The sequence below is a fragment of the Coenobita brevimanus genome, chromosome 86 (genome assembly GCF_032717465.1).
Source record: "Coenobita brevimanus isolate Jiangsu-jjx chromosome 86, ASM3271746v2, whole genome shotgun sequence".
Taxonomy (NCBI): Eukaryota; Metazoa; Arthropoda; class Malacostraca; order Decapoda; family Coenobitidae; genus Coenobita; species Coenobita brevimanus.
Genome location: NC_137039.1, coordinates 36139790 through 36167469, shown reverse-complemented (window position 1 = coordinate 36167469; position 27680 = coordinate 36139790). Strand labels below are relative to the sequence as shown.

The 27680-nt window shown below is 38.2% G+C and overlaps 1 protein-coding gene across 1 annotated transcript; it reads left to right on the top strand.

The window, feature by feature from the left end:
• The first annotated feature begins 766 nt into the window (after positions 1-766).
• Sap-r (prosaposin) lies at positions 767-27680 on the top strand. Its single transcript, XM_080280837.1, has 19 exons — positions 767-922; positions 4177-4258; positions 5110-5257; positions 7642-7842; positions 10925-11053; positions 11988-12129; positions 14582-14733; positions 15799-15966; positions 16542-16734; positions 17438-17574; positions 19970-20104; positions 20902-21042; positions 21722-21890; positions 23008-23082; positions 23430-23539; positions 24016-24193; positions 24542-24702; positions 25728-25919; positions 26253-27680. The coding sequence occupies exons 1-19, from the start codon at positions 886-888 to the stop codon at positions 26304-26306; spliced, it is 2604 nt and encodes an 867-aa protein (XP_080136963.1). The 5' UTR covers positions 767-885; the 3' UTR covers positions 26307-27680.

Here is a 27680-nt window from a genome sequence, read left to right as displayed (position 1 = left end):
CTTTGAAACCTGAACCCATTTTGTTCCCCTTCTTCCTTGTATTCCGTAAGTCTACCTACTGGGCTAGCCTAGCAACAGCCTTGGTTATTATTAGTTCGTCCTCTCGGTCATGGAAATAAAAGTTGCACACTGCATTTTTCTGCGTTAATAGCAAAGGCAAAGCTTTGTAAACTTCTGCTTACTGTAACACAATAACGTAACTAAATATCTTAACAGTTAAATATCTCATTTGCTTTGGTACTGTACATATTTTAAGCTGCTACTTGAGTACGTCAGCTCTTACAATGAGGTGCATAAAGTAGGCCAAAGTTCCCTATGTCTTCATAATCCATGACGAAGAAATATCTAACCGATAAGGAGGACATTGCTGCACTGATTAGATAATAAGGGCTACAGCTAACGAAGGAAAATTAAAGTGCAAGGCTAGGTTTGTTTTGCTTGTCTGCGGAGGGCAAGGAATAGCTTTCAGTGCATTGTTTTGTAATCGACAATACCACAATAATCATCACTGTTACACAAAGACGTCCTGCGTATTATAGGAATCTTTAAAAATAAATGTATCAAAATTAGGCATCTTACCACGACCTGAATTGAACATGGCAGAGGTTTGCTTTAATTTGTTTTCCCTCAGTAGTGTGAGGTAGCTCTTTGTTTTGATATTGAGATCAGGCCCGTAATTGATACTAACTGTCTTAAAATGCTGCGTTAACAACCTGAAGCATTACAAGAGGAAAAATGAAGTAAGATGTGCGAACAGATTGATGAGAAATGGCAACATCGCGGTGGCGTGTTGGGGATGGAGATGTAAACATCACGTGATAGCGGAGCTCCCAGGCTGCCATAGGCGCTAGGTGGTTGGTGCTGCGTCACTTCTCATTCGCCACCATGAGGCTTCTGGGGATCCTTGTCTCTCTCCTTGTGGGTAAGTATGTGTGTGATATCTCAGGCCACATTGCGCTGAGTGGATCCAGTAATTAGTACTTAATCCCTTGCTGTAATTTCATTTTGTTACAGTCTGTGGTACATTGGGTACTGATTGACAGAATGGTGATTAACAAAGTTACTTTATGGAGTTCGTGCCGTTGTAGCCAGTTGGAAATGTAAAAAGATCTGTGTGACCCTCCCTCCCCTATCATGCGGGTAACTCTACGTATGATATATCTGCATTCCCATGGCCATTGTGCAGAATTAATGCAGTATGGTACTGTATTATATCCTAGTGCAGATATCATTTGAGAAAATATTTAGCAAAAGCCACAATTGGAATTAAAGTATTTGGAGTGCATATTTTTAGAATAATGCTTAAGTTAGCTGAAGCCACAACTGGAATTCAAGTATTCTGAAGTGCTTTATGTTTAAATAGCATTGTAGGAGGACTACTGGGCCTTGGGATAGGCAGCTGCCCCTGAGATATAGGCCTTGAAGCCTTTGCCCAGAGTTGGAAAAAAAAAGCAAATGACCCCAGGGGAATTAATGATCCAAAGGGGGGGAAGGAGTTTTTTTTGTGACATGTCATAGAAGAAAACTACCAGCAGATTATGAGATGTAAACAGAAAACCTAAAAATACTTTAATTACTGTTGTGGTGTTTGCCAAATATTTACCTCACTTTGTTATTAGCCCATCGTGTAGAAGGTTTTTATTGACAGAGATGGGTAATTCCTGTAGTTTATGGGTTTCTGTACTAAAAAAAGTAGTTCAGTTCCTGGGTAAACAGTTTCTGCAGTTTCAAGAGGATCAGGTTGTGTTTTGATACGTTGTCTCAGAAGATACCGTATGTTAACAGAATTTTCCAGGAAATTTTACTAGATTGTATTACTGAATATTGTATTATGTTATCTTTCGAAAATGTGTGGACATAATCAGTGTTTTGGAAAAAAAATGTTCTACATGATTCTATATGAAATGTAAACTTTAAGAATTGTCGTTGTTTGATTGATTCATCTATCTTTTTGTGGTACGGTAGATGGTGGCGACCATCATCCACTCGCTTGATGTAGTGCTGTCTGCTTCTTCCATCACCTTTATCGTTGTTTTTCTGTGTCCATCCTCCTCGTTTCATGTTTCTCCATCATTCCTGTCACTCTTAATTACTCTTCTTTCCTTTTCAGGTGGCTTTACATCAGGTGACAAGCCAAATGCTTTCCTGTAAGCCAGGAAACCATTTACATTGCTGGGTGGTTACCATATAACTGACCTACATGTGTTCCCTACATGTCACCAAGTGGGTTGGTGGACGATTGGTGCCCCTCCCCATAAAACCTCTAACTCAGAGACAAACAGCCACCCCTCATGGGATTATGGCGTCTGGCTATAGATATATAAATTACCTTTTCTGATTATTTTTTCCTGTTTTGACAATTTGATGCTCATTTTTGTCAGAAATATCCTGTTTTGCCCCCTCCCCCTCCCCCTGACCCCTACCCCATCATGGGGAATAAGTCAGATACCGGTACTAAATAAAGTTATAAAAAGCAGTGAGAGTATATGAGAAACCACCAGAAAAACCTGAGGTACCTTTTATTTAATGCAAGGAAAAAGGAACGGAAGGCTTAAGCCTGAAGATTATTCCAATTAAAAAAAAAAAAAAGAAAAAAATGAGGGAACAAAATCCCCCAGACCCCACCAGTGATATGAATCATTCAGACAACCACTGAACCTAACTTTGGAAGCTGCTCAACACTCGACCTGTGGCCATGCACTTACCGTCTTGGACCTAACATAACTGACAGCCGCTTCCTGTGGGAGAAGGTGCAGTTTCAGTTGATTCAGCCACCCTGGCACGTCCGGGGATGGGAGGCTTCCCAAACAAATGTACCAGTCTGCATCACCCCTTGTCCTCAAGTATATTTCCTTTTTACAGCTGAAGTTTCATCAGTTTCCATGTCCATTGTTGGCCCACCAGTTGCTTCTTTGTTATGAAACAAATTCTCTGTCACCTCGCTATAGATATCACATCAGTCCAGCCTCGCACGTGATGAAATCCCAGTGTTCCCAAACACTGGTGAGTGCCTCTACACTTACTTTATCAAGCCATAAGTTTGTAAAAGCTAGGGTTTGTGACAGCTGTAGGTGACATCTTCCTGTAAAGTACCATTAAAGTCTCTTGTAAAAAATTCACACTTCTTGCTTTTTATGATGTTAGTCATACCGTACCTAATGCAGGTGTAGTTGCACTGCCGGAAATGCCGGAAATGGTCATCCTGTCAATACCAACACAAAATACCACATTGGGGACACTTTATATAACTCTTCGTATATCACCATGGTTACGTTAAAAAAAAACTGGCTGGGTTATTTTGAAGAAGAAGGCTGATGATTTCATGCAGAGGTGAGTTGTCATGATAAAAGGACATTTTGAAATAACATGATGTGGCTTGGTTGAGAGTAACCTCGGGTCAAATTGGCTTCTGTCAGGTTAGTCAGTTCAAGGCCTTGCTTTGCCAGAGTAGCAGCACCTCATACCCACATTGGTTAATTTAAAGCATTTTTCTCAGAATTGAGTACAGTAGTTGTTCAGTGAAGGATTGCTTGATGGCAGCACTGATATACAATAATTTTTCATCTGTCTACAGGATGAAGATCTCTCTCCATGTTGCGTGTCGCTGCCTGGGAACATATTTGTGTGATGAAAATGAAGTTACCATAAAGATGCATTTGTGATGGAAATACCATAGAGAAGACCTCCTTAATTTGAGGAGGCATTGTCATAGAACACACTGAAATCACTTTTGGGCATAATTGAACCTAACTTCAATTATAACTTTCTAGGATTTTTTTTTTTTTTCACATTTTTTCCCTCTTACTTTCCAGCTTTTGTTTTCATTGCCTTCTTTTTCTTGTAAATATGGTGTTTTTCATTGATAAATGAAGCTCATTTTGGTTGTGTGATTCCCATAAATATTGGTAACCCTTTGGTGGATGCTAAGATTAGGGTTAAAGGATAACAATGATTTACACCTAAATGAAATGCTGTACCTGTTACATTGATTGCATCCAGATGTCCAATTAATCATTATTTTAAGTTGTTTCATTATTTAGATGATAAGTGTTGCATCACTTGAAGTTGCTTGTGAAACAATACAGTACAAAGTTGCATTCATATCAAATTGCTGTAACGTTTTAATTTCTTTATGTAAAATGGTTAATGGTAGCTATTATATCATTTTCCTTCCAGGATGTGTTGTTTTTGGAGAAGGTGCCCTTTTAGGCAGTAAAAAATGTACATACGGCCCAAGTTACTGGTGTGACTCTCTTGTGTAAGTATCATACAGGATGTGCTTTATCACTACAGGATGCAGTTTGTTTTGGTGTGCTGGGTTTGCAGTATTTTGAGTGATAAATTTTACCCTGAATATTTGTATGTACTCAAGTGACTGGATTGCACATGCATATGGGTGGATAACTATCATACCATACTGGTTCAAACATTATTGCAAAGTAGCATTACTACTGAACTTTAGTGTACAAGGTATATCAGTAATACAGTAATGTATTTTTTAATGAATTTCCGTAAAAAATTTTCTTTGTGCTGCCCCTGTACTTTTTTTTTTTTTTTTCATCATCATCATAACATCCAGATCTTTCCCCACATAAGGGTGGGGTGAGGTAGTGTCCAGAGAGAAAGAAAAACAGCTGGGAAGGAGGACTAGCAAAAGTCTGTCTAGTTAAATGGATCACACTTTCTTTCATTCACCATTCAAGCCTGTGCAATCCTGACTCCATGTCATAGGTATATAAACATCAACACTTACTGTATGTGTGTGATATTATTTACTTATCAGCTTGAGTCAGTCTGACAACCATCATATCACCAGGAAAAAAACAGGGTGTCAGTCCCATGTCATATACTCCTCATAGAAAATATATCCAGCAGCTTGATCCACTGTTAGATTAATAAAAATTTTACGGTAAGTCTGAAAGGAACAAGAATTATCTTTCACAGATCACTAGTTACAGTATGGGAGTTTTGGGACCAAGAAATCCTTAATTACAACTGCTTTTCTCATCCAGACCACTATACTCCTTTCAGGGAACAGGAAGGGAGTTGAAGAATGTATACTGTCAGTGCCTTTGGGTAAATTTTTATCTCTGCCTGTACTCCTAACAGAAAAGCTAAGGAGTGCAGTGCTGTTCGTCATTGTATACAGACAGTATGGGAGAGGACCACACTACCTGAGGATAATGATGACATCTGCACACTGTGCAAGAACATGGTGCAGGAGGCCAGAGATCAACTGCTTAGTAATGAAACACAGGTAAATCATCCTTGTCATGATCACATTTTGTTTATTTTCAGTGCATAAATCAGATGTTATGATTTGTTTTCTCTATGTTCCTAATGGTTACATAATATCAGATGTGATTTGATTAACTGTAGTAACAAGGCTCAGATGGAGAGATTTTTCTTTTATATGATATTTAGTGGAGAGTATTAGTGATGTCAGATTTTTAGTGGTGTAGCTTCTGTATGTTTGCTACTATTATGATAAAGGTCTTTGGCCATCCCCTGCCAGCATAGTCTTGCCTTCTGTACTTCTTATTCTGCCTCAGATAATAGAGAATATTCTTCCTTCTTATACTCGTGTTTGTGAGTGTGTGTGTGTGTAATAACCAAAATGAAACCTAACAAATTAATCATTGGTCTGATTGAGATTTGATCTTAGGCTGTCAAGCTTCACACATGTGCATGTTACCACTTAGCCAAAAAGAGGATCCCCTCTTTGCCTCTAGGCAGCATGGACTTTTATAGGTCCCATTACATTACTCTTTTCTCCTCTTGGTGATTGATTTGGTGAGTTCTAAACACACTGTAGTGTAGCATCGGAGGCCACCATTGAGGATGCTGCGGACCACACTGAACAGCTCACACCCGTGATGTAAGGACTAGGTCACTGTCAGCTAACCAAGACAATCATTGCCCTCCAAACCTCACCTTACGTCCTAAACCACTGCCAACCAGTGTAATGACCGAAATGAAACTTAACGAATTAATCACACTGTCCTGGCCAAGATTCGATCCTGGCCCCTCATGCTCCATACGTGCACATGTTACCGCTGAGAGGATCCCCACTTTGCCTCTAGACGACACGGACTCTTATAGACTCCATTACTTTGTGTGTGTGTGTGTGTGTGTGTGTGTGTGTGTGTGTGTGTGTGTGTCTACATCTTGTTGCTGTCACATAAAAATATTTCATAAACCCCCTCCCTTGCCAAAGCTGGCAGGAAAATGTCTAAGCTTTTTATTATGATAGTAACACCAGAGAAAATATAATAACAGTACTTGGGAATGGAACAGAATGGATGTAAGAGCAAGATATATATGATGTTGTGTATGGTATGGTATGATGATTTGTATATTTTATGATTGTTATTATCATGTACTTAGGGGTACACTACAGTACTGTATTATCCAAGAATGTAGACTTGTTGCATCAGACTATGGAGTCAGGTGAGATTAGGGTGAAAACTTACAAGTTCATCACCCAGTAACTTACTTGCATCTCCTTCTTTGTGTTTTGTTTTATACTGGTAGTCATGATCATCATCATCATTTGAACCTCCTTTCCCACCCTAGGGTGAGGTGAGGAGTAGCAACATCCAGAGAGCCTGAGTTTGCCCAATTCAGTGTCACTCATCATTGAAGCCCACGGAATCCTGGCTCCATCAGTTAGGCCAAAAAATTTTTTTACCACATTCTGTTGCGTCATATGTACCAATGTACCATCATATTCATCATCATCGTCATCATATATATATATATATATATATATTCGTAAAAGCAGTTTTGGTTGTTCCCTTGAGGATTTGATGACTGAAAAGGTCTGTAAATAGTTCTTGCATAAATGTGTGCTTAACTCTTTGGATCTGTTTTCTCAGCACTGTACGTACGGGTTTATAGTAACGCACCAGACAGCCTGGGTTAATTTTGCTGCCACTGGATCATTTTGGACAGGTTGGAAGAGATTCGTTACAGTGAAGGGGTTAGAAACAGTCTCATTTAACCTCATCTGTAGGTTAGCATCTTTTGTATTTCATTCTTGCTACCAATAGAATTTTATTCCAGTTTCAAAGACTTCTCCTTAGTAGTTGTTGTTGTTTAACCCCAGTATGTCTTGCCAGGCAGACCTGTTGACCACAGGTTGGCAACTGCTTGTTGAGCCATCCTACAGGTCTAGTACAGTACAAACCCCATGAAGGAATCTGGTGCAGTGCTCCACCCAGATTGGACAAGGGCTTTTCCCATGGTTAGGTGTTGACAAGATTAGCAGTTTTTGTAGTCAGCTCCCCTTATTTTCAGATTTGCTCATTGTAAGTTTGCTTATTCATTGGTTAATGAAGCATCCCATAGTACGCTGGAAACTAATAGGTTCTAGTGTGTATTAATGTTTTGGGGGCTTAGGAGGGTTTTTTGATACATAATGATTGCAGTGGCTGTTTTGGAGGAGCACAGGACATTCATGGCTTTTTGCCATTCACAGGCAGGTCTGTAATGTGTCCCTCATGAATATAGAGGATTGACAGTAAAATACAGGTCATTATCATCGTCATCATCATCATCCAGCCCTCTTTTCCCACCCTAGAGCAGGGTTATGTAAAAGAGTACAGATTCCATAACAGTGCTATGCCTTCTTTATTGCAGGAAGAAATCCGTGAAGTGTTTGATGGGTCGTGTCGCCTCATCCCCGTTAAGTTGATATCTGATGAATGCATCCATTTAGCCAATGACTTCATCCCTGAGCTGATTGATACCCTGGCCTCTGAAATGAATCCTCAGCTGGTGTGTGCCACTGCTGGTCTCTGCAACTCGATCAAGGTTGACAGACTGCTCCTGGAGTACAAGGTAAGAGATATATATTATCTTAAGCCCTTCATTACAGTCATGTCTTTTAAAATTTTAGTCTTGGATTTTGCAGATAGCTGCGTTTGGTTTTAAATTTTTTTTTTTTTTTTTTTTTTTTTTTTTTTTTTTTTTTTTTTTAGTTCCTGTATGATATTCTTTTTATGAGTTCAGTAAAGTTGTTTGGAAGTAGCAACTTATCAAGCATAAACCAGTAAAATGTATCCTGAGATTTTAAGATGAGCATTATAGTGAATGTTTAAGAATTCGTTTGAGTTTCATATGTTTGTGATACAATGCATTTGTGATGAGAGAAAGTGTACTTGTACTGTGTCTGATTTAGATATACAGCAGTCAGCATACAGGATTTTCTTTTATTTAGATCAGACTTGGTCAAATTTAACTGAAAGCAGTCTGGATTATCCAGTGCTTAGTGTGGCAGTTCAGTGTTTCAGTAAGTTTAATGTCAGTAACTAACTTGAGCATTCCATTTGATATTGTTTTATGTATTATCGTGTCCAGCTTCATTTAGGGTCTGACTTACATAGAAGTACAGTAATCCCTTGATTATCTGATATAATGGAGCCAAAGGCGTGTTTGGAAAGTGGATTCGTCTGGACAATGGACTTCTCCTCTGGTCCCCCTTCGTACATAACTTTGAAAGCTATCGTAAGAGGCTACTACAGTACATCGTATAACTCTCATTCCTGTTGTTTAGCACTACTCCGTCTTGTCAAGCAGACCAACAAACCACAGCCAAGCAATTTCAGTGGTCAAGCAGACCCACCAACCACTGACAAGCAATCACCACTGCAGGGCCATACATTGCAGTGACATGAAAAACATGAATAAACTGGCTACACAAGAAAATGCAGTGGGCATGCAAAACATAATGGTAAAATGGAATAAAATAATGGTAATATCGAATAAAATCATGGTTTAGTATGGTAAGCTGAAATAAAATCAACGTCAATATTCACAATTCCGCGCAGGGCATTGTGCTAAATAACCTGCTAGCTCCTTGACTCAGACTGTTGCACTGAAGCTGGTGAAGCTGTTGCACTGCACAGTACATCCCATGTGATGTAGTGATATACCCTGTTGAACCTGAAGCAGGTAGGGAACAACCACAAAACCACCACATGTGCTGCCATAACAACTGTCCGAGAGGAGCTGCTCACTACACAGTTGATGGGCAGGAACTGGGAACTACTGTGGGTGTCTCTAGCAAACGCTGGGTAAACTACCAAGCCAGACAACATGGCACCATTGGGCTATTCCTGCCCGGGCAGTCGAAAAAGTTTGTGTGACCATAATTTCCACCTAGATGCAAGCATTTTGTTGGGATAAAATGGAAAAGTTTACTTATAATGGTTTAATACAGCCAGATCACAATGTCCAGATAATGGATCGTTCGGATAATGGATGTCCGGATAATGAGAGATTGCCGTAGTCCACATCGTGACAGTTGGTGTATATTATTGACTCTACACTGAATGACCAACCCAGTGGTTTCCTGTAACCCTGGAAACCACATACAATGCTGGGTGGTAACCATGTAACCAAATTACAAGGTTAAGCAGAACCTGCTGCGGTGCCCTTGCTGGGTGGAGATGCAAATGTGGCATCCATTCAGGAACCAGACCTCCACACTATTCCTCCTGTCAGCTGCAAGGGAACATTGTTTTGCTGCATAGGACAGCCCTGCAGGGGTGATTGCTTGCATGTGGCTGATGGGGTCTGCTTGGCCAGATAGACTTGGGTTGATCAACAACAACATTCATAAAACTAGTGCTGTACACTGGGGAAAACTAGCATATTACCTTTGTTTATTGTGGCCCCAGTCTCAACTGAATGTGAACCTGGTGGACCACAGGCTGCAGTTGCCCCTCTTACAGTCCACCGTCTCCCGTTTGAGTGATAGGGAGTTGAGGGATGTTTGTATAATTAGGCTGTGTGGCTGCCTTGCTATATCAGTCATATTGCATGGTATCCCCCTCCTTCACCAGATTTGCTGTATATTGTACATAAAATAGTATTTTTTTTTGGGGGGGGAGGGGCTTAGTATAAAAAATTTTAAAGGTTGAAGTAAAAACTGATAGTGAAAACACATAGTATATTAATTATTAGATACGCTATTCTCCCAGTTTATGTGATAGTTCGAGGGTACAGCACCGTACTGTATGGTTTTAGCCACTTGAAGCAGATGTCATTTTGATAGCTACTTCAAGGTGATTTTATTCAACTTAGGAAAGGCCTTTGTTGTTAAACAAATTAATAAAGATCGTATGTAATCTCTGCAGTTTGTAAATTCTCCAGATCCTAATGAAATCGTCTAGGGATAGCAAGAATAAGATTAAGCAGGTATCTGATTCAAGGAGTTAATTTGATCACTGGTAATGGGCTTACTTGTGTGATCAGTTTCTTAATGGCAGCTCTAAAGTTGTTGTGTTGATACTTTGTTTAAACTGTGCAATAAGATTACTTATTTTATTACTGTTTTTTCCAGACAGTTTTATTCAGTTTAGGAAACATTTTACACTAGAGAGATTGTGAAGTATCTGTATTAATTTATTCATTGGTCATCTGATGGTAACATGGTGACCGAGTCCAATGCATGCAAGCATGCTGAAGCCTTTATTAATGAGCTGAAATGAAACATCGATTGCTAGAGATCTTTCCCAAGTTTAATAAAATGGTCTGGACATAGGAAGAATGAAGTAGATATATATGTAATGCTTGAAAGGAGTTAAATCTGTAACATGATCATTTTTCAGTGCCTTATTCTGTGCTTTATTAGAGCAGCCTTATTTAATGCTGTACTTAATATTAATCACTTCACTCCAGTGATGTGGTTTTCATTGTTTTCTTGATATGCTAGATAGTTAAATTCAGCTTCAAGACAGCATCTGAGTGATAAATGGGTTTATGACTGCTCTGTCTAACCCTTCCAGTTCAGAAAGTCTTTCCTGGGCTGAATATAATCATTTGAAGCGAGTAGAAGTAAAATAAAATATATATATGTTATCTAATTCAAGGGATGTAGTATGGATTCATTTTTTTTTTTTTTTTTTCCCCCCCTCAGAGGGATCACCCTAATGCGATAATCCCACGACGTCCTCCAGCTCGCACGCCACAACCAGGAGACTGTGAGGCCTGCAAAGACTTCGTTGAACGCACAATTCGATTGGTGAAGACACATTCCCGAGCCGAGGTGTGTACTTTGAAATGCTGTCATCTGCAAATGGGCACTGCATGTCATAGTTCAGGGTAGATTTCAAAGTTTCATACCCAGCTTCTTATAAATCACTAATTCAGAAACTTCTAAATCAGTTCTGAATTCATGATCTATAGTATGTGCCAGGTTGCTGTCTCAATGCACATTACTTATGTTTTTAAGTTTTAAGTGTAGTTGGATATTAATATATTCCAAACAGAAGCTTTGGGGTAAAGCATGTGTTGAGTTGATTAATTGATAAAAAATGTGAATCTAGAGAACCATTAAGCTTGCTCTTTCAAGTATAATCATTGCACTGAGACTTAGCTTACTGAAAATTTGAAGCATATGCAGAATTGCAGCCAGATACACCTTTTTCATAAAAATGGGAATGTGAAGCCCATTCCACCCTTTCTTGACTGCAAGTCAGTTGATATCATCCTCCACATGCAGATTAGCACCAGTGCTGTTTACAGTAATACACAGGAGAGAGATGGAAGGGGATGTAATATAAGTAGAGTTGTTTTTGTAATTGTTCAAGATAGGTAATTATAACATTGCTTAAAGTTTTTAGAAATCTGCAGAAGCAGTTAGATTTGATTTTCCTTAGACCTTCATTTTGAATTATTAGATTATTGCAAAACAGCAAATAATAGAACCTTGTAAGATAAGTAGAGAAGTAGCTACTTACAAAAAAGATCTTGGCATATATTGTATGGTAATTGTGTGCAACAATTACTGTAAAAAGTAAAGGAGTGTTGTTTGGATATAGTGTAGTTGCATAGTTTTATATTTTCTTTGAAACTTGCAGTACTGGTATAATATCTTAGGATTTTGTCTTATCTAGTTCACTTGAAAGTGTTGCGTATACTGTACTTCTGTTGCTTCTTTTTGGAAGCATTCGTGATAAACTGGTTGCTCTTTTCTCCAGCTGATGGATCGGCTGTTTGCCATCTGTGGACGTTTGAGCTCATTGTCAGATGGTTGCATGGCTTTGGTGGAGGCTAACTTTGATTCCATATACAACTTCCTCACACAACAGTTAAATCCTGATGACTTCTGTGACTTGGTTGGTAAGTTGTCATGGTATTTATTTTTAGCATTATTTTCACTGAAATGACAGATTGAATCCAGTGATGTACCAGGTACTTAATTAGTATACAATAGTCATACCTGCTGATGATCATATTCAGCTTAGGGAAGACCCTTGTTGTGACATGATAAGTAAAGATAGTATCAAGTTGTTTGAGAATGGAAAGTCTCCTGTATAAAATAATCAGGAAATAGCATGAATGAAGTACTGTAGTAAAAGACTTCATCGGATTCAAGGGACTCTGGCTAGTGACTATGTACAGCTTCTGTGGTAAACATGGGTGTTGTTGTTGTGCTACCCCAGTCTGTCTATTCAAACAGACAGATCAACTGCAGGCAAGCAACCGCCCCTGCAGGGCCACCCCGTGCAGTAAACCAATGTTCTCAAGTGGCTGAAGGCACCTTGCCACAGCGAGGCGGAGAGATTAGTGCAGAAGCTTGGCTCGTGGGTGGATGCCTCATTTGGATCACCCTGTTAGTAAGGGCATCATAGTAGGCTCCACATGACTTTGTTCAAGTACGGTATTTGGCTAGATGGTTACCACCTAGTGAAGTAAATGGTTTTTGAAGTTAAGGGAAACCATTTGGCTTATCACCCAGTGTGTAGCCGTCTGAAGTGGAAAGAAGAGTAATAAATTGTGAGAGAAAGGATTTTAAAAAAAGGAAGAGAGGAGGACCAACACAGATGAAAAAGAAGGGTGATACACATGAAGGAAGAAGTAGGCAGCACCACCTCTAGTGAGTGGGTGATGGGCATCCCCCACGTACCATCATCTGAGTGCGGTAACCTCGAATAATAAACATGTTATCCAGGCAGTATGAATTTGTTTAACTTCATTCATAAGAACTGAACTCACATAATTATTTTATCTAACTTTTCATGTTAACTCGTAAACTCGTCCCTTATTGTAAGAGCCTAATTTTTCTAACCCTGTGTCCATCAACACATAAAAAATTCAGTCATGAAATCAGTTCCACTTTCTTTGCTCTAAACATGAAAAGTCGTAAATTTTACTGCTCATCATCATTAACCTCATTCAAGATTTTGTCACTGTCCAACAATGGCCTTATCTGCATCATAGACACAGCCAGCTCATGTTTCTGATTAAATGAATGTGACTCTTTCATTCATATTAGCTACCATACCACATGCTGCCTCATCCAGTTGCTTTACTTTTTCCATGAGTAAATGCTTTTCTTGTGTTCTTAGCACTTTCTTTGCAAAAGGAGGACTTTTTGGGACCTTAGGTACTGTAACTGAGTTAGTTTGAGCTATGTGGTTAGAGTTCTGGGATGAAGAATGGGAAAAAAAAAAAAGCAGCTTCCAGACATGACGACAGTTAATACAACAATGAGGCTGTGGCAGGCAGTTATAGGACGTGGGTCATATGGTGGGCTTGGGTCATGGAACCCTAGCAGCAAGCAACGCAAGCACAAGTCGTATGTTGTAAACAGACGGAGCTTTGTGGGAATCATATACCTAAATGCATCCACTTCGATTCTCCTGTGTAATGGAGTGATATGGTGAGGTTGGGGTTTATTGCTAACGTAATGTCACTCAGGGATGAGTGAGGCTGCTCACTCTCATCTTAAATGTCAGGACCAACTTGCCTAGCCCCGGGCTCCTACGTTCCTCATGGGACAACACTGGATTGGATGGTGGTGATGATGAAATGATAAAGGATGCAAATGTCATTGCAAGTTCATTACTTTCCTCTCATACAGCACAACTCTGATGTACAGTATGCAATATTAACATTAGTCCAGCTCATTGGGGTTGAACTGCCCTTTTGTTACTTAACCACTGCCAGGGCTGGCTTAGTGTCTCACCAAGGCTTAAGAGAATGCGATGGTGAAAGTTGCAAGAGTGCCTTTTTAATTTTCTTTACGTATGCTTCGTAACAGATTCTCAGATTCGTGACTGATGATTGTAACGTCAAATTTTCAATACACGTAACAACAGAAACTGTCCTATATTTTTCACCTTGTAACACTGAATTCTCATACAGGTATAATGGATGCTCATATAGAGAGATTTTACTGTATGTAGGCAGATGCAGGATTGTTAATGCTCCGTGGTTTGGGTGATGACCATTATATTTTTTGTTCTTAATAATAAATATATCTATCTATCTATATCTATCTATCTATCTATCTATCTATATATATATATATATATTGTGCTGTCTGGACATTGCTACTCCTCACCCTGCCCTTGGGTGGGAAAGGAGGTCCGGATGATGATGATGATGATGATGTATATATATATATATACAGTATATATATATATATGTATGTATGTATATAAAATGTCATCACTCTTTTGAAGGGGCTAACTGCAGGTAATTCAGGATATAGGATGGACTGTAGCTGTAGGAAAAGATAACTGATGGTGATAAGAGGTGTTAAAAGGGTGGATTTTTATACCTGTAGAAATGTGTGAGCCTCAAATTCATGAGCCATCGATGTACCAGCGTCCTCCTCTGCCACACACTGGTGATGAGCCGTGTGACTTCTGTGTGGCCATCGTGCAGCACTGGCGTGATGTCCTCACCGCCAACACCACTGAGGAAGAATTTAAGCAGGTAATGGCCTAACTAAAATTTTATGAAAATTGTATGTGATGGTTAGTTGAAAAGGGGCTGATGTAGTGAAAGTTATGAATTCAGGGAATGCTCTAAAAGTTTAAGGAAGGCATTTCTCAGTTTTAAAAATTTATTTTTATTTAACATATAGTGCATAAATATTTTTATTGGCAAATGGTAATCTAGATTATTATAAGATACCATTAATATTTTTAATGTACTTTTTTTTTTTTTTTTTTTTTTTTTTTTTTTTTTCCTTCAAGTGAACTCTGTTCATGTTACAGTAATAATTTAACTGAAAGGGGATTCAGTTGGCTGAGTAAAGTTGCACGGCATTTGTGCGTGAGTAAAAATTATAAGCAAGTTTTAACCAGTGTGATTGATGTTTAAATGTATTTGGTGGTGTAGTTTGTTACAGCAGATCTGATTGGCAGAGAAGTACCTGACTTCATGCTAGTCTGTCAACACATACGCAGACCATATGATCTTGTTACACATTGATGATTGTAATATGTCTGCCTCTTTTTGCTTTGCTGTAGATACAAAGGTTTATATACTTTTCAGCTTGAGAAGCTGTCTAGCACTTCTCCTTTACCATTTTATTTCCTGCAGTAGCATTCACTTGATAGATTTTGTAGGCTCAAGCTTTGGGATCTTTCCTTTCTGCATTAAAAAAAAGTGTTCAAGTAAAATCTATCTATTGCCAGACGCCTCAATCCCGTTTGGGGTGGCCATAAACAAAACTCCTCCACGTCACCCTGTCCCCTGCCATTTCACTGCCCTGCTCCCAACTAACACCCCCCTCTCTCAAGTAAAATAAATAAATAAATACAAGAGAATAAAGTAAATAATAAATACAAGAGAATAAAGTTGTAAGACACAATAATTTGTCTTTGAAGGAATGTTAGAAAGTCTTGTATAGTGACAAAAATCTGCTTTAAAACTCAGTTTAGGTCCGATATTGTACTAGTAAACTGTGGCTTTCTTTCAACTTAATAAAGGATACTAGAGTTGTCGTGGTGATGTGGTACTTAATCATACTGTATTTCAATTGTGATGTTTCAGATTCTTGATGGATTGTGCCGTCAGATGGGTAGTTTCAGCCAGAACTGTCTTAGTCTTGTGGATGAATACTACCTTCCACTTTACAACATCCTTGTGGCTGAAATTGATCCCAAAGAAATCTGTGAAGCTGTTGGCCTGTGTGGTCTCAATTCTGTCTTTGCAGTGCAGGTATTGTTTAAAGAGCTTGTACTGACTGTGTCCTGAGTTGGATTAACAAGACAAGAAATTGGATAGTAAAAGTGATTGGTTAGCCATTCATCTGAATTGTGAAAGTCGCTTAATGGGTACTGTATATACTGGTATATGTTATTCTGTTGTGATGTAGCCAGTCTGGGCGATTTATCTGAGAGGAGATACTGGTAACATTTTTCTGTAAGTTCTTAACCTTTTGAATAAGGCTAGGTATTTTGTTGGTTTATTGTTAGCTACCTCCATGTGATCATATTCATCATAGAGGAGAAGAGTCAGTGGAGAATTTCCAATATGAATATGTTATAATTGGAGAGAGCAAGAGAAGTGGAGTACATTATTGGACTGGAAATCATAAGCATTCCTCATGTAGCATCAGCAACATTCTATATTTTATTCTTACAAATGAGCAAGTCTTACTTAGTTTTAAGTGTTATGAAGAGTTTATTCTGTTAGTCTTTTGTACCCTCATAAATACCATTTATGATTGTGTAAACTCTAAAGAATAAATAAGTAGAAATTTATCTCAATGAAGACTTCAATAATTGTTTCAGCATCCTGTGTGGACTATCCTGGATGTAGAGCGTCCCAGTATGGTGCCTCAGACCCGCCTTATTCCTGCTGTTACTGTTGATGATCCTGCCCCTCACATGACTGGCACTGATGAAGCTGCCGCCATTAACTTTGAGAACCAGCAGCAACAAACACAACAGTTGCCACGTGTGAAACTTAGCCGGAGTGGAATAGGTAATCGTCTGTTTAGAAGTTCATCTCTAGATGGGAAGAAAAGCCAGGATGATGATGATGGCAGCTAGTTCTGCAGTCCTCTCTTCAGTGCTTGTTCTTTCATTGTCTGCCATTTCTGTCTGCATCCATTTCTTCCTAACAATGGAGAAGTAATGGTATTAATATAATGTTGAAAGCATTTAATGTGTTAAAGAAAACCGAGTAAGATTTGCCATGAACTTTTACATAGATTTTGAGCTTGTTTTGACAACGTTTTTGTTTATGTACAGAGTGGAGTTTTGCATTTGATCTAACAATTTAGCCTCAGGTAATGGTATATCAGATTTTTTATTTGATAATTTGAGAATTAGTGATAAGGTTGCACTATTAATGCCACACTATGCTTTAGTGATTGTGTAGATAAAATATTAAAATGTGGGCATTGATGTTCCATTTTGAGAATTGTGTGTAAAAAAAATATTCATTGTAAGAACTTATAATGCATTTCATGTTTCACAGCTTATATCGTTTGGTTGAATAAAGATATGAGGCATAAACTAGAAGATAATACTATAGTTATTCTGGCCATGTGAGGGTTAATGTGACTGATAAAAATTTCAGGCTTACATGATTCACTCAGCTGAATAAGATTGTCTGGCACTAGCCGGGCTGAAATATTAGAATTATTCCAACCATGTGAAGGTTTTTCTTCCAAACATTACAGCTGTGTCCCCTGTGGGCCAAAGTGGCATGGTTGGGGCTGCCGTGGGCAAGAATCATGTGGGTGATGACACCAAGTGTGTTATGTGTGAGTTTGCTCTCCATTTCCTGCAGAACATGCTGGAGCAGAAGGATACTCGGGTGAGTCTGTTGGTGGTGCATGTTGGGAGGAGGAGAGGGAAACTGAGAACAAGGTGGAGAGATGAGGTGCTAGAGGACGTAAAGGTGTTTATACCATTGGAAGGAGTTGTTACAGAGTTGAGAAAGGAAAAGAGGGACTCCAAAACATAGATGGAGATTAGATGGGACAGTATATAAGAATGTGTGTTTCACATTAGGAAGATGCATTGTTACTGAGAAGACCAAAAATGATATGGAGATATATGGTGCAAGATTACCATCAATGTGTGGTCAGAATAAGACTCGTTTCTGAATTGGAACAGAAGTACTTGGAGGCTCTCTTATTGATGTCACCTCTCATGATTCGGCATCAGGCACTAGAGATGGGTAATGTTGATGAAATGTTTTGAAAAAGAAGATAATTGAATACCTCCTTGTGAATATTATTTGTTTTCTGGCTATTAAGTGACTTTAATTTACAAAAGACCTCTCACTCAGAATTAAAAATGCTTGATGTTCGAAGTAGAATGTCTCACCTAAGCTGAATAAAACAGTGTGTTGATGACAAGAGTAAAAGTTAAAAAGTGCATCATCATACTGAAGAGAGAGAGAGAGAAAGAAAATAATGAGGCTATAACCTTGTGACCGGGATGGCATGTTTTAAGTTTGTTCTAGCAGATGATTTACGCTGCATGAGATTTTTCCAACCTGAGCAGTTAGATAGCTGTTGCCTTTATTAACTCCTCCAGTATCAGCAGCCTTTTGTTAGCAACCCACCTCTACCATTGATTGTATCTTTGTACTGAGCCCTCATAGGCAAACTAGGGGCAATTTTTATTAGTTAAGTGCTTGCCATTACCACCCAGGCCCATCATGCCTCTTATTTGTGGCATGCAAGTAATTACTAGTTTATAGATAGTTTTATAAGTACATTAGTTAATCTGTTCTGTACAGTTGAGGACAAAAGTTTTCTTGATATGTCTTGTACTTCTCATTTTCCTCTGCTGATTCATATTCCTTAGCTGAGGAAGTTTTGGTATGTTTCTTTCTTCATAGGTAATTCTTTTTAAGATGTGTGAGGGAAGAAAGTAATTAATATGCTGTAAGTGGGAAGTAGACAAAGTGCATTAGTTGGCCATCTTGTGTCCTTGACTGTACCTAACCGGTGATATTATTCAGCTTAGGTGAGTCCTTTCATATTGAATGAGTTAATGGAGGAAGGATGACAGTATTATTAACTTAGCGCATATTGTTTTAAGGTATTTATATGCTGAGGTTAGTTGAGGATTTATTGGTTACTTTTTATTTCCTGCATCAGAAGGCCAAAGTAAGTTTTAAAGTAGACAGGAAACTGATACTGACTAAGCTTGAAAAAACTAGGAGCATAGTTCCTTTCTACTAAGCATTGTAGTTTAGCCAATGTAAAGAACAAAAATATGAGAAGTACAAGCATTGTAGCTTAGCCAGTTTAAAGAACAGCAACTTAAGTGAAAAGGTACAAACAATGTAGCTATTCCTCGCCCTGCCCTAGGGTGGGAAAGAAGGTCTGGATGAAGACGATGATGACAAGCAGTGTACCATACTCTTACTGAAAAGTTTTGCAGCATACTGTTGTATTCCCCCCCCCCCCCCTTCCAGTAATTAGCAGAACATATCTTGTTGCTATATTCCTCTCTTCCTCCTTTGATGCCTTTCTTCTTTGTAGGAATTCTAAATAGAGAATGATTATCATAGAACTGCATCCTTGCCACATTATCATTTACACTCATCAGCAATCTTCTTCCTCTTCCCCTCACTCTGTTAGTGTTCAATTCTTATCTTGGCTACATGTCATTAATATAAAACTTCCAATCATTCCAGTTGTCTTTTAAATTTCTGAGATGCTGTTCATTTTTATTTGTTCCAGTACCTGTTCAGAAAAAGGCCATTTATGTTGCATGTAAACTAGATGTCTGCCATTCTCTTCATAAACCACACCCTAAACTTCCTTTTCCACTTAGTTCTCTAGTATGTGCATTGAACACACCACATAATTATACACTCTGACATTGCTCTGTTTACTCTTGAGTCTATTTTTGTTGCTCAGTTCATGACATTTAATGCTGCTATTTTTTCCATAACTACAGTATGGCTTTTTTGATTACCTTTGGAGCCCATCATTGGTAACAAACTACTGTAGTTGTTTCCCCTTCAGGTATTTTAGTTTATCCATTTGTAAGAGACTGATTCTTGCAGAAATGATTTTAAATTTAAGAAAGGCTCAAGAAAGCAATGATACTTCTATTTTAGGTGTTTGGGTTACCTGGTAAATTATTGTTGGAGGTTTACCTAGTTGCCGTATGTGCATGATTCGTGTATCCACAGATATAGGTCTAATGTATCTTACAGTTTGTGAAATTGTCAATTCCTATTTCAGGAGGATATTGAGCATGCTGTAGAGAGCCTGTGTGATATGATGCCTCGCACAGTGGCAGAGGAGTGTGAGGACTATGTGGAGGCCTATGGGGACCAGGTCATCGAACTACTAGTCCAGGAGATTGATCCATCTCAGGTTAGAAGGTTGAAATATATCATCAGTTAGGTAAGGGAATGTAGAACATCCGATAATCATAATTATATTGTTTTATATAATGCTTAGATGGAGAAAGCATCATTATATAATATGCTGACAGCCCTTAGTTTTCAGGTGCTGTATAAGGAAGGAAGAATTGTTTTAAGAATGTTGACTGCAGACTTGGAGAATGAATAATTTTTGTACTGTTGCCATAGGAAACCAGCACTATTTTCATTTAATTGATCTTAAATGTCAGGACCAACTTGCCTAGCCCCAGGCTCCTACGCTTCTCATGGGGCAGCGTAGGACTGGATGATGGATGGATGGATGATAACATTATTTATTTTTTATTATTATTATTATTATTTTTTTTTTGTTAGGCAGCCACTCTTGGTAAAAAGCTTTATATGTGAAAACAATAGAACTGTCATCCCAAAATAAGAATATTTGGTGTTGAAGTTAAGGAAACTAGCTTTACCTAATTTGTTAGTGTTGCAGAATCCAGAAGTTGCTTTTTAGGATCTGTATATGATTGATTCAGAATCTGTAAAATCTACTTCAAACATGTATAGTAGAATTTTAAAAAATACAGTACCTTTTATTGTGACCAAAAACTATATTGCTTGTATGCTGTTGTGCAAGGTAGAATGGCTGTTTTGAAGCAGCCTGATGTAGGCTTAAAGATGGAGTTTATTTTTGTTGGTGTTAGGGATCTTAGAGAATATTTTATTTTATTTTTTATTGTTACCATTTTTAGTTTTTTAAAACTGTCATTGTTATTTTTTTGTCACCAGATCTGCCCATTACTACACTTGTGTCCCAGTGAGAATCAGGTGGTGGCAGCAGCCCCAGAGGTGAAGGATGACGTGTCTTGTGTAATGTGCGAGTATGCCATGACTCAGCTGGAGGATATGCTTAAAGACAACAAGACAGAGGTGTGTGAGCTTGCGTTTGTCAAATTTAGCTTTTAGTCTTCTTGTATTAAGTGAGGCTAGTTGTAGACAATGATATACCTGTATATATCCACTTTTTATTTTATTTATTTATTTTTAAATGAAACATAAAGTTCGTTGGACTCATCAGTATGGCATTACTGTTTTGAAAGTCATTGCTTACAGCCATGCTGTTTATCATATGGAAGTGAACCTGTAATTATGTTTGGCCAACTTTGCTAGTAGCTCTCAACTTTTTTGCCTTACCTTTCCTATTGTCAGATCCCCCATATACTATTGTTGTTCCTGTACACCAGGAAACCATTTACTGCACTGAGTGGTAACCATATAACCAGATTATGGTGCCTGGTGGTTTAGTGGGTAATTAAGGCGCTCCTATCGGATTGAGCCTTTGCAGGTTGCTATCTGAGGGATGGTTGGGGTTTATTGCTCATGTAATGCCGATCAGGGATGAATGAGGCTGGTCACTGTCATCTTAAATGTTAGGACCAACTTGCCTAGCCCTGGGCTCATACGCTTCTCATGGGGCAACACAGGATTAGATGATGATGATTGGGAAGTGGGATTAAAATGGTGGTGGTGCCATGTGGTCATCTCTGCACACTCATCCTGCAGTGAGTTTGTTATTATTGTTTCTTGGGTTTATTCTTTTGCAATGCAGGCTGGCATCCGTCACGCTCTGGACCAGTTGTGTTCCATGCTACCCAAGACTGTGGAGGCAGATTGTGAGATGTTTGTTGACACCTATACCGACCAGGTTATCCAGATGCTGATTGATGACTTTACTCCTGATCAGATCTGCATCCAGCTACATCTATGTAAACCCAGAGGTGAGTGTCTTGATTTCATATGAACATTATTGTCCAGCTGTCAGAATTATACCTGTACATGGAAGAGATGCTTTTTTTTCCTCCGAAACCCCTAGGCTGTGGCGGCCCTAAGCATTTCCTATGTCCATGGTGCGGGAAAATGGGTTAAAAAAATTTTGTTTTCATCATGTGTTTTGACCCACTGATACCTACAGTAATCATACCTGATTACATTTAAGTCAGGGAAGTTTACACTGCACACTGATGATCTGTGACCTACTCATCAAGCATAAGCATGCAGTAGGTGTGAAAAATGACTGAAAAGTTAATATTTCACGCGGCTCCACTGGCGTGTGCGACGCAGTCTGTCAATCGGCATGTCTGGAGTGCTATATGCAGCTGAGAGGTTAAAGAATCCCCCTGATATGGTGATTCTTTAAGAGTTACCTTGGTGGCTTTCTGTTTCAAGTATATTTGTACCATATGTATATTTTAGAAGATAAAGGTAGCACTGGCTGCTGCCACTGTACAGGCTTCACATGCTCCAGAATATCACATTTTCCCATGCCATTACAGTTCATACTGTAAAATGGTGGAAACTGGCATATCAGCCTTATAGGTAGCAGTGTAACTTTTAGACAGTTTTTGTAAGTTTTTGGTGAACTGTGTATAAAAATATAAAAAAGCAACAAGAATTTCATTGTTGTGATTTTTTTTTTTTTTTTTTTTTGTTCCTATTGGATTTAGAGAGTTTGATCCAAAAATGTAACATTATTGAAATCATAAGAAGGAACCTAGAATTAAAAAAATAATGAAGAGGTAATAGGTAGGAAGAGATTTTTTTTAAATATTATTATTATTATTTTTTATGAGGCTAACCACTGTATTCTGATGTATTTCGTAGTATAGCTACCAACAGATGATTTCATTCAATCGGAGAAAGCACCCTAGTACAGTAGAATGAAGATTTTTTATGTCAGAGTTCTGCAATTGTAAATAAAGTTTCCTGGAAGTAGCAGGAATAAATGAATAACTACATCACCAGATTGAAAGGGGATGATAGAGGAAAGGGGTATAAAAATTTTTTTTTCAACAAGGATTTACTTGGTACTGTACTATCAGCAATATCCATTTCCAGAGCCTGAGTTGCCCCGCTTGGACAGTTCTAATCAGCTTCCAGTGTCCCGCATGTTTGTTGGTGTACCATCTCTAGGTAAGTTTACTTTGTAGCAGAACATATTGTAGGTTAATTTTATTTTGATACTAAGCAAAATGCCCTATATACTGCTGATTGTCTATGTTGAATGCAGTTTTACTCACCTTTCAATGGTGCTGCAACAACCTTTTCTTTATGGCAACACCAGATCGCCATTGGTTTGTAACCTCTTCAGCACCAGCGTAACAAGCAGTCATTAAGTTTTCAATCAGCGTAGAATCACTTAAGGAAGACATACGCTGCATTACATCAAGTGAATGGATGATGGTTGGCACCACCTACCAGCATCATAGCACTGTGAAAGCAAGATTCCTTTTTACTTTTATATTATTTTCTTTACTCAGGTGCCTCAAACCATCAGACAGAGGAATCGATGGGTCAGTCGACTGTCTGTGTGCTGTGTGAGTTTGCCATGTTGCAGGTGGATAAGCTTCTCCTCACTAATGCCACTGAGGTTTGTAATTAAGAAATTATATTGTGAAATAGTGTTAGTATGCAATATGGGTATATCTTGGTTTATGTACTTCATATTTCCTTGTTTATTGTGTAGTGTAGTCTCGTGGGGGCTCATTCTCGGTTTAGGTAATATACTTACATATACTGTATATGCCATATCTAATCAAGGATTATCTGTGGTTAATGGTTGACTGCTGTTGACTATGGGACGTATACCATAAAAGTGATGTGTGGCATTTATCTTTGTAATGCCCACACATCAATTCATCATCGTGACTCCATTGACATCTCTTATTCTTGCCATCTCCAAATGATAACCCCTTTGCTATAAGGGAGGGGCATCATGTAAGCATATGTGAATAAGAGTTTTACATTAAGTTAAACAGATGAAAAAGTTGTTCTCAGGCTGAATATTTTAAATGTCAATGATAAAGAGTCTATGTTTATTAAGCATTTTTCTTTTTTTCCTCCCAGGATGAAATTATTGAGATTGTGGACTTTGTGTGTGCACACCTGCCTGGGACACTGCAGGATGACTGTATTGGCTTTGTAGAACAGTATGGGGATGCCATCATTAAGCTCCTTGTTCATCAGCTGGACCCTAAGGAAGTTTGCCAGGAATTGAAACTCTGCAAGCCACCCAAGTATTCAGGTAAGGTGAAATCAGAATGATTCAAGCAATACAGTGTTCTTTTTTTTTTTTTCTTTACCATAACCATATAACCAAATTTGGCACCTGGTGGTTTAGTGAGTAATTATGGTGCTCCAGTCGGATTGAGCGAGTGTAGGTTTATATTCAAGGGGTGGTTGGGGTTTATTGCTCATGTAATGCCACTCAGGGATGAGTTAGGCTGGTCATTCTCATCTTAAATGTCAGGACCAACTTTCCTAGCCTTGGGGTCGTTTGCTTCTCATGGGGTGACATGGGATTATCATTATCATTGCGTACTGTGGTGATGATTATGATGCTGATGACTTACTGATGATTTACTTTATACAGGACTGAGAGCTACACTGAACCTTAACTTGGACAAATGTGGGGTGTGTGAGTTTGTGGTGACTGAGGTTGATGATAGGCTGAAGGACCCGGAAGTGGTGATTGATCTTGACTCGGACATTGAACAGCTGTGTCGTTTTCTGCCAGGACATGCAGCAGAGGAGGTAAGTTGGCAGTCAGGATATTTGTTGTCTCCTGTATCTAATTGGTTATTTGTTTATTTGTAAGTTGACAACGAGGTTACGGTAAGTCCTTGTTGTCTTCTATTATTATTTATTTACAGTACAGTATTTATTGCTATTAAGGCCACCATGAATTACAGTAAAATGCTTGTTAAAATTCCATTGGTGTAAGTCTCCTCCTTTTTTTATTATTACTGTATTATTGATATTTGTTAAGTTTGCAGTAAATCGCAGAACAATTTTTTGTTTTTCTTCCACAACTTGTAAAGCTGGTTTTCCAGTGTCCCTCACATATAGTACCAGTTGTTTGGAAAAAGTAGTATTTTGGAGCAGAGCCCTGAATTACAGCAAGGGTTGCCAGTATTCATTAACCCACTCATTATTGGGACAGCTCATTGTGTTCCAGCTAATGCCAGGCAGTTAAATTAGCTGCATTCATAGGAGCCATGTTATACGTCACTGATGTGTCCCAGAATATCACAACATTTTCCATTCAGTTGATAATGTAAGTTAAGAGAATTGGCAGGTCAGCTCTATAGGTAGTACTGTGGTAGAACTTCAAAAGGCATTCTTGTTGTATATACCTAATAGCAAAACCTTGTCAAAGAATTAAAATTTTCTATAGGAAGGTAAAGCATCCCTCCCTCAGAATCACCCTTAGAGGAAAATAAGATGCGTAATTTTATATATTCTTAATAAATTCTAAACTACCAGTGTTGGAAAGTGTAATATAGTCATATTGTGGGTAGGGCGGGACTTACTTGCCGCGTGTTCTCTAGAGCAAAATATCAGAGGTATTAAGTAAAGATATGAACTGCAATATTTTCTCTAGAATGAACTATAAATTTATGTAAAGTGTAGAGATTATAAACTCAAAATCTGTGCATCTTAAGCATGATAGTATTTATACAGATCCACTGTGTCAGATTTTGAGTGATCTATTCTGATAGATTATTGCAGTGTAGCATGAGTGTACGATATTTCTTAATGAACTGTTCTCTTTTTAGTGTCGCAATATAGTTGAAGTGTATGGGCCATATCTTGTCAATCTGCTGCGTGAGCTGCTGGAACCCCAGAAGGTGTGCGAGAGTGTCCACCTGTGTCCCAGCACCTCTGATCAGCCACTTTTGGGTGGGGAGAAGTGTACCTGGGGACCATCTTACTGGTGCCAGACACAGGTCCATGCTGCTGCCTGTAAGGTTAGTTATTTACCTACTTCCCTTAATGCGTCTAGTTCAGGTATTTTGTTACACTTATAACTTATTTATTTATTATTATATTTTTTTATGTGCCCTTTGTTTTCTATGGGAACACAGGATTGGATTGGTGAATGGCATAAGGCAAGTGTGTTGTCATTTATTTCCACTTGATAAATGTTACATGTATTTACAATAATTATTGACAAGGGATAGACACCATTGCAGGAATGAGTGTATTGAAACAGAAATTGCATTTAATAACCCCTAAACTCTTGATAATGAGGTCCATTAAAGTGTCCTTTCATTATTAACCTGATTGTCTTTCCCTTCCAGGCAACCATGCACTGCCAGCAGACTGTGTGGCAGAACAACACTCCTCAGATTTAGTTACCAAAGTTCTAGGAATAAACAGAACTATTAGGCTTAGTAATAAAAAAAAAAAACTGGCATATATCCAGTTGTGATATGAACAAAATTGTGGTAAGTTAAGTCATCACCCTCAGTTGTTTCTGTTGGGTGTAGAGTAATGATAAAATTTTTCACTGAAACCCACAGTATTCATTGAACTTAGTTGCATGCTTCTTATACTTGTGTATCTTGGTAGAAGTCATGTAGAATATTTTATGTATCAGTCTAATATTGGTGATGTATGAGTAGGCTGCAGCTCCTTGAAATATTTACTCATAAAACTGACATACTGCATGATTTATACATGTTGTTTTGTATAGGAGATACTCACTCTGATGGAAAGTGGAAGTCGTAGTAATTTTGGATTCTGTTAGTTTACTAGTTTATCCAAACTAATGAGAAGATACTTTTGAAACTTAAGTAGAAATTTTTTATGACAAAAATTTGTCTTAGAATATCAAGACAAGTTTATGATTTAGTGAATGTGTTCTTGTTAAACTGGTGAAAATGACCAGACAGTACCATCTAGGAGCTTCCTCATTTTGAAAGTATTTGTATATCAGTGCTCCTAAATGTAGGGTTTATTATATTCAGTTCATTTTGTAGAGGTACAGTATTAGCCAAACGTGCTGTCTGGACGTTGCTACTCCTCATCCTGCCTTAGGGTGGGAAAGGAGGTCCGGACGATGATGATGATGATGATGACAGTATTAGCCCTGATACCTTATTCTGCTTGCAAATATAATATGTTTGCCATAGAAGTTGAAGAAACCGATATTGAAGAATGAATGTGGGAATTGTTAACACTTTCACCATCATCTTATCATATCATTGGGATATTGTTTGAGAAATTTAGTTTGCAAATATTAAGTATTGATTCTTATTGATTTATCAGTATGAGAGAGAAATTGAGAATTTATAATTAGTGTATCTACTTATTAGAACTTCTTTCATTAACCACTGAACTTGAACCTGTGTGTAAGTATTCAGGAGACAGTTCTTAAGTAATGGCTAGTTATTTGTTATTGATATGTAAGTTGTAAGATACAGCTTAATGTGTTGTGATTTTTTTTTTTTCTTGTAGCTTGCATTAAGGTAAAGAACTGTATATACAGTACATATTTTTACTGCACATGCAAAGATGTTCATAATTGAGGCGCAAGTGTTTGTTTACTGTCTTTAGGGACTTCATTCAAGCTCTCTCAATGTGCAGTTGATTCAGTCTTTGTGGTTACAGAATTTATGTTTGTGTATCTTCATTCAGTATGCAGTAGCCAGCATAAACCCACTATATATTCAAGAATTTGAGTTGTGTTGTGTATTTTGATGGAATATTAAAGCTCACTTATATTA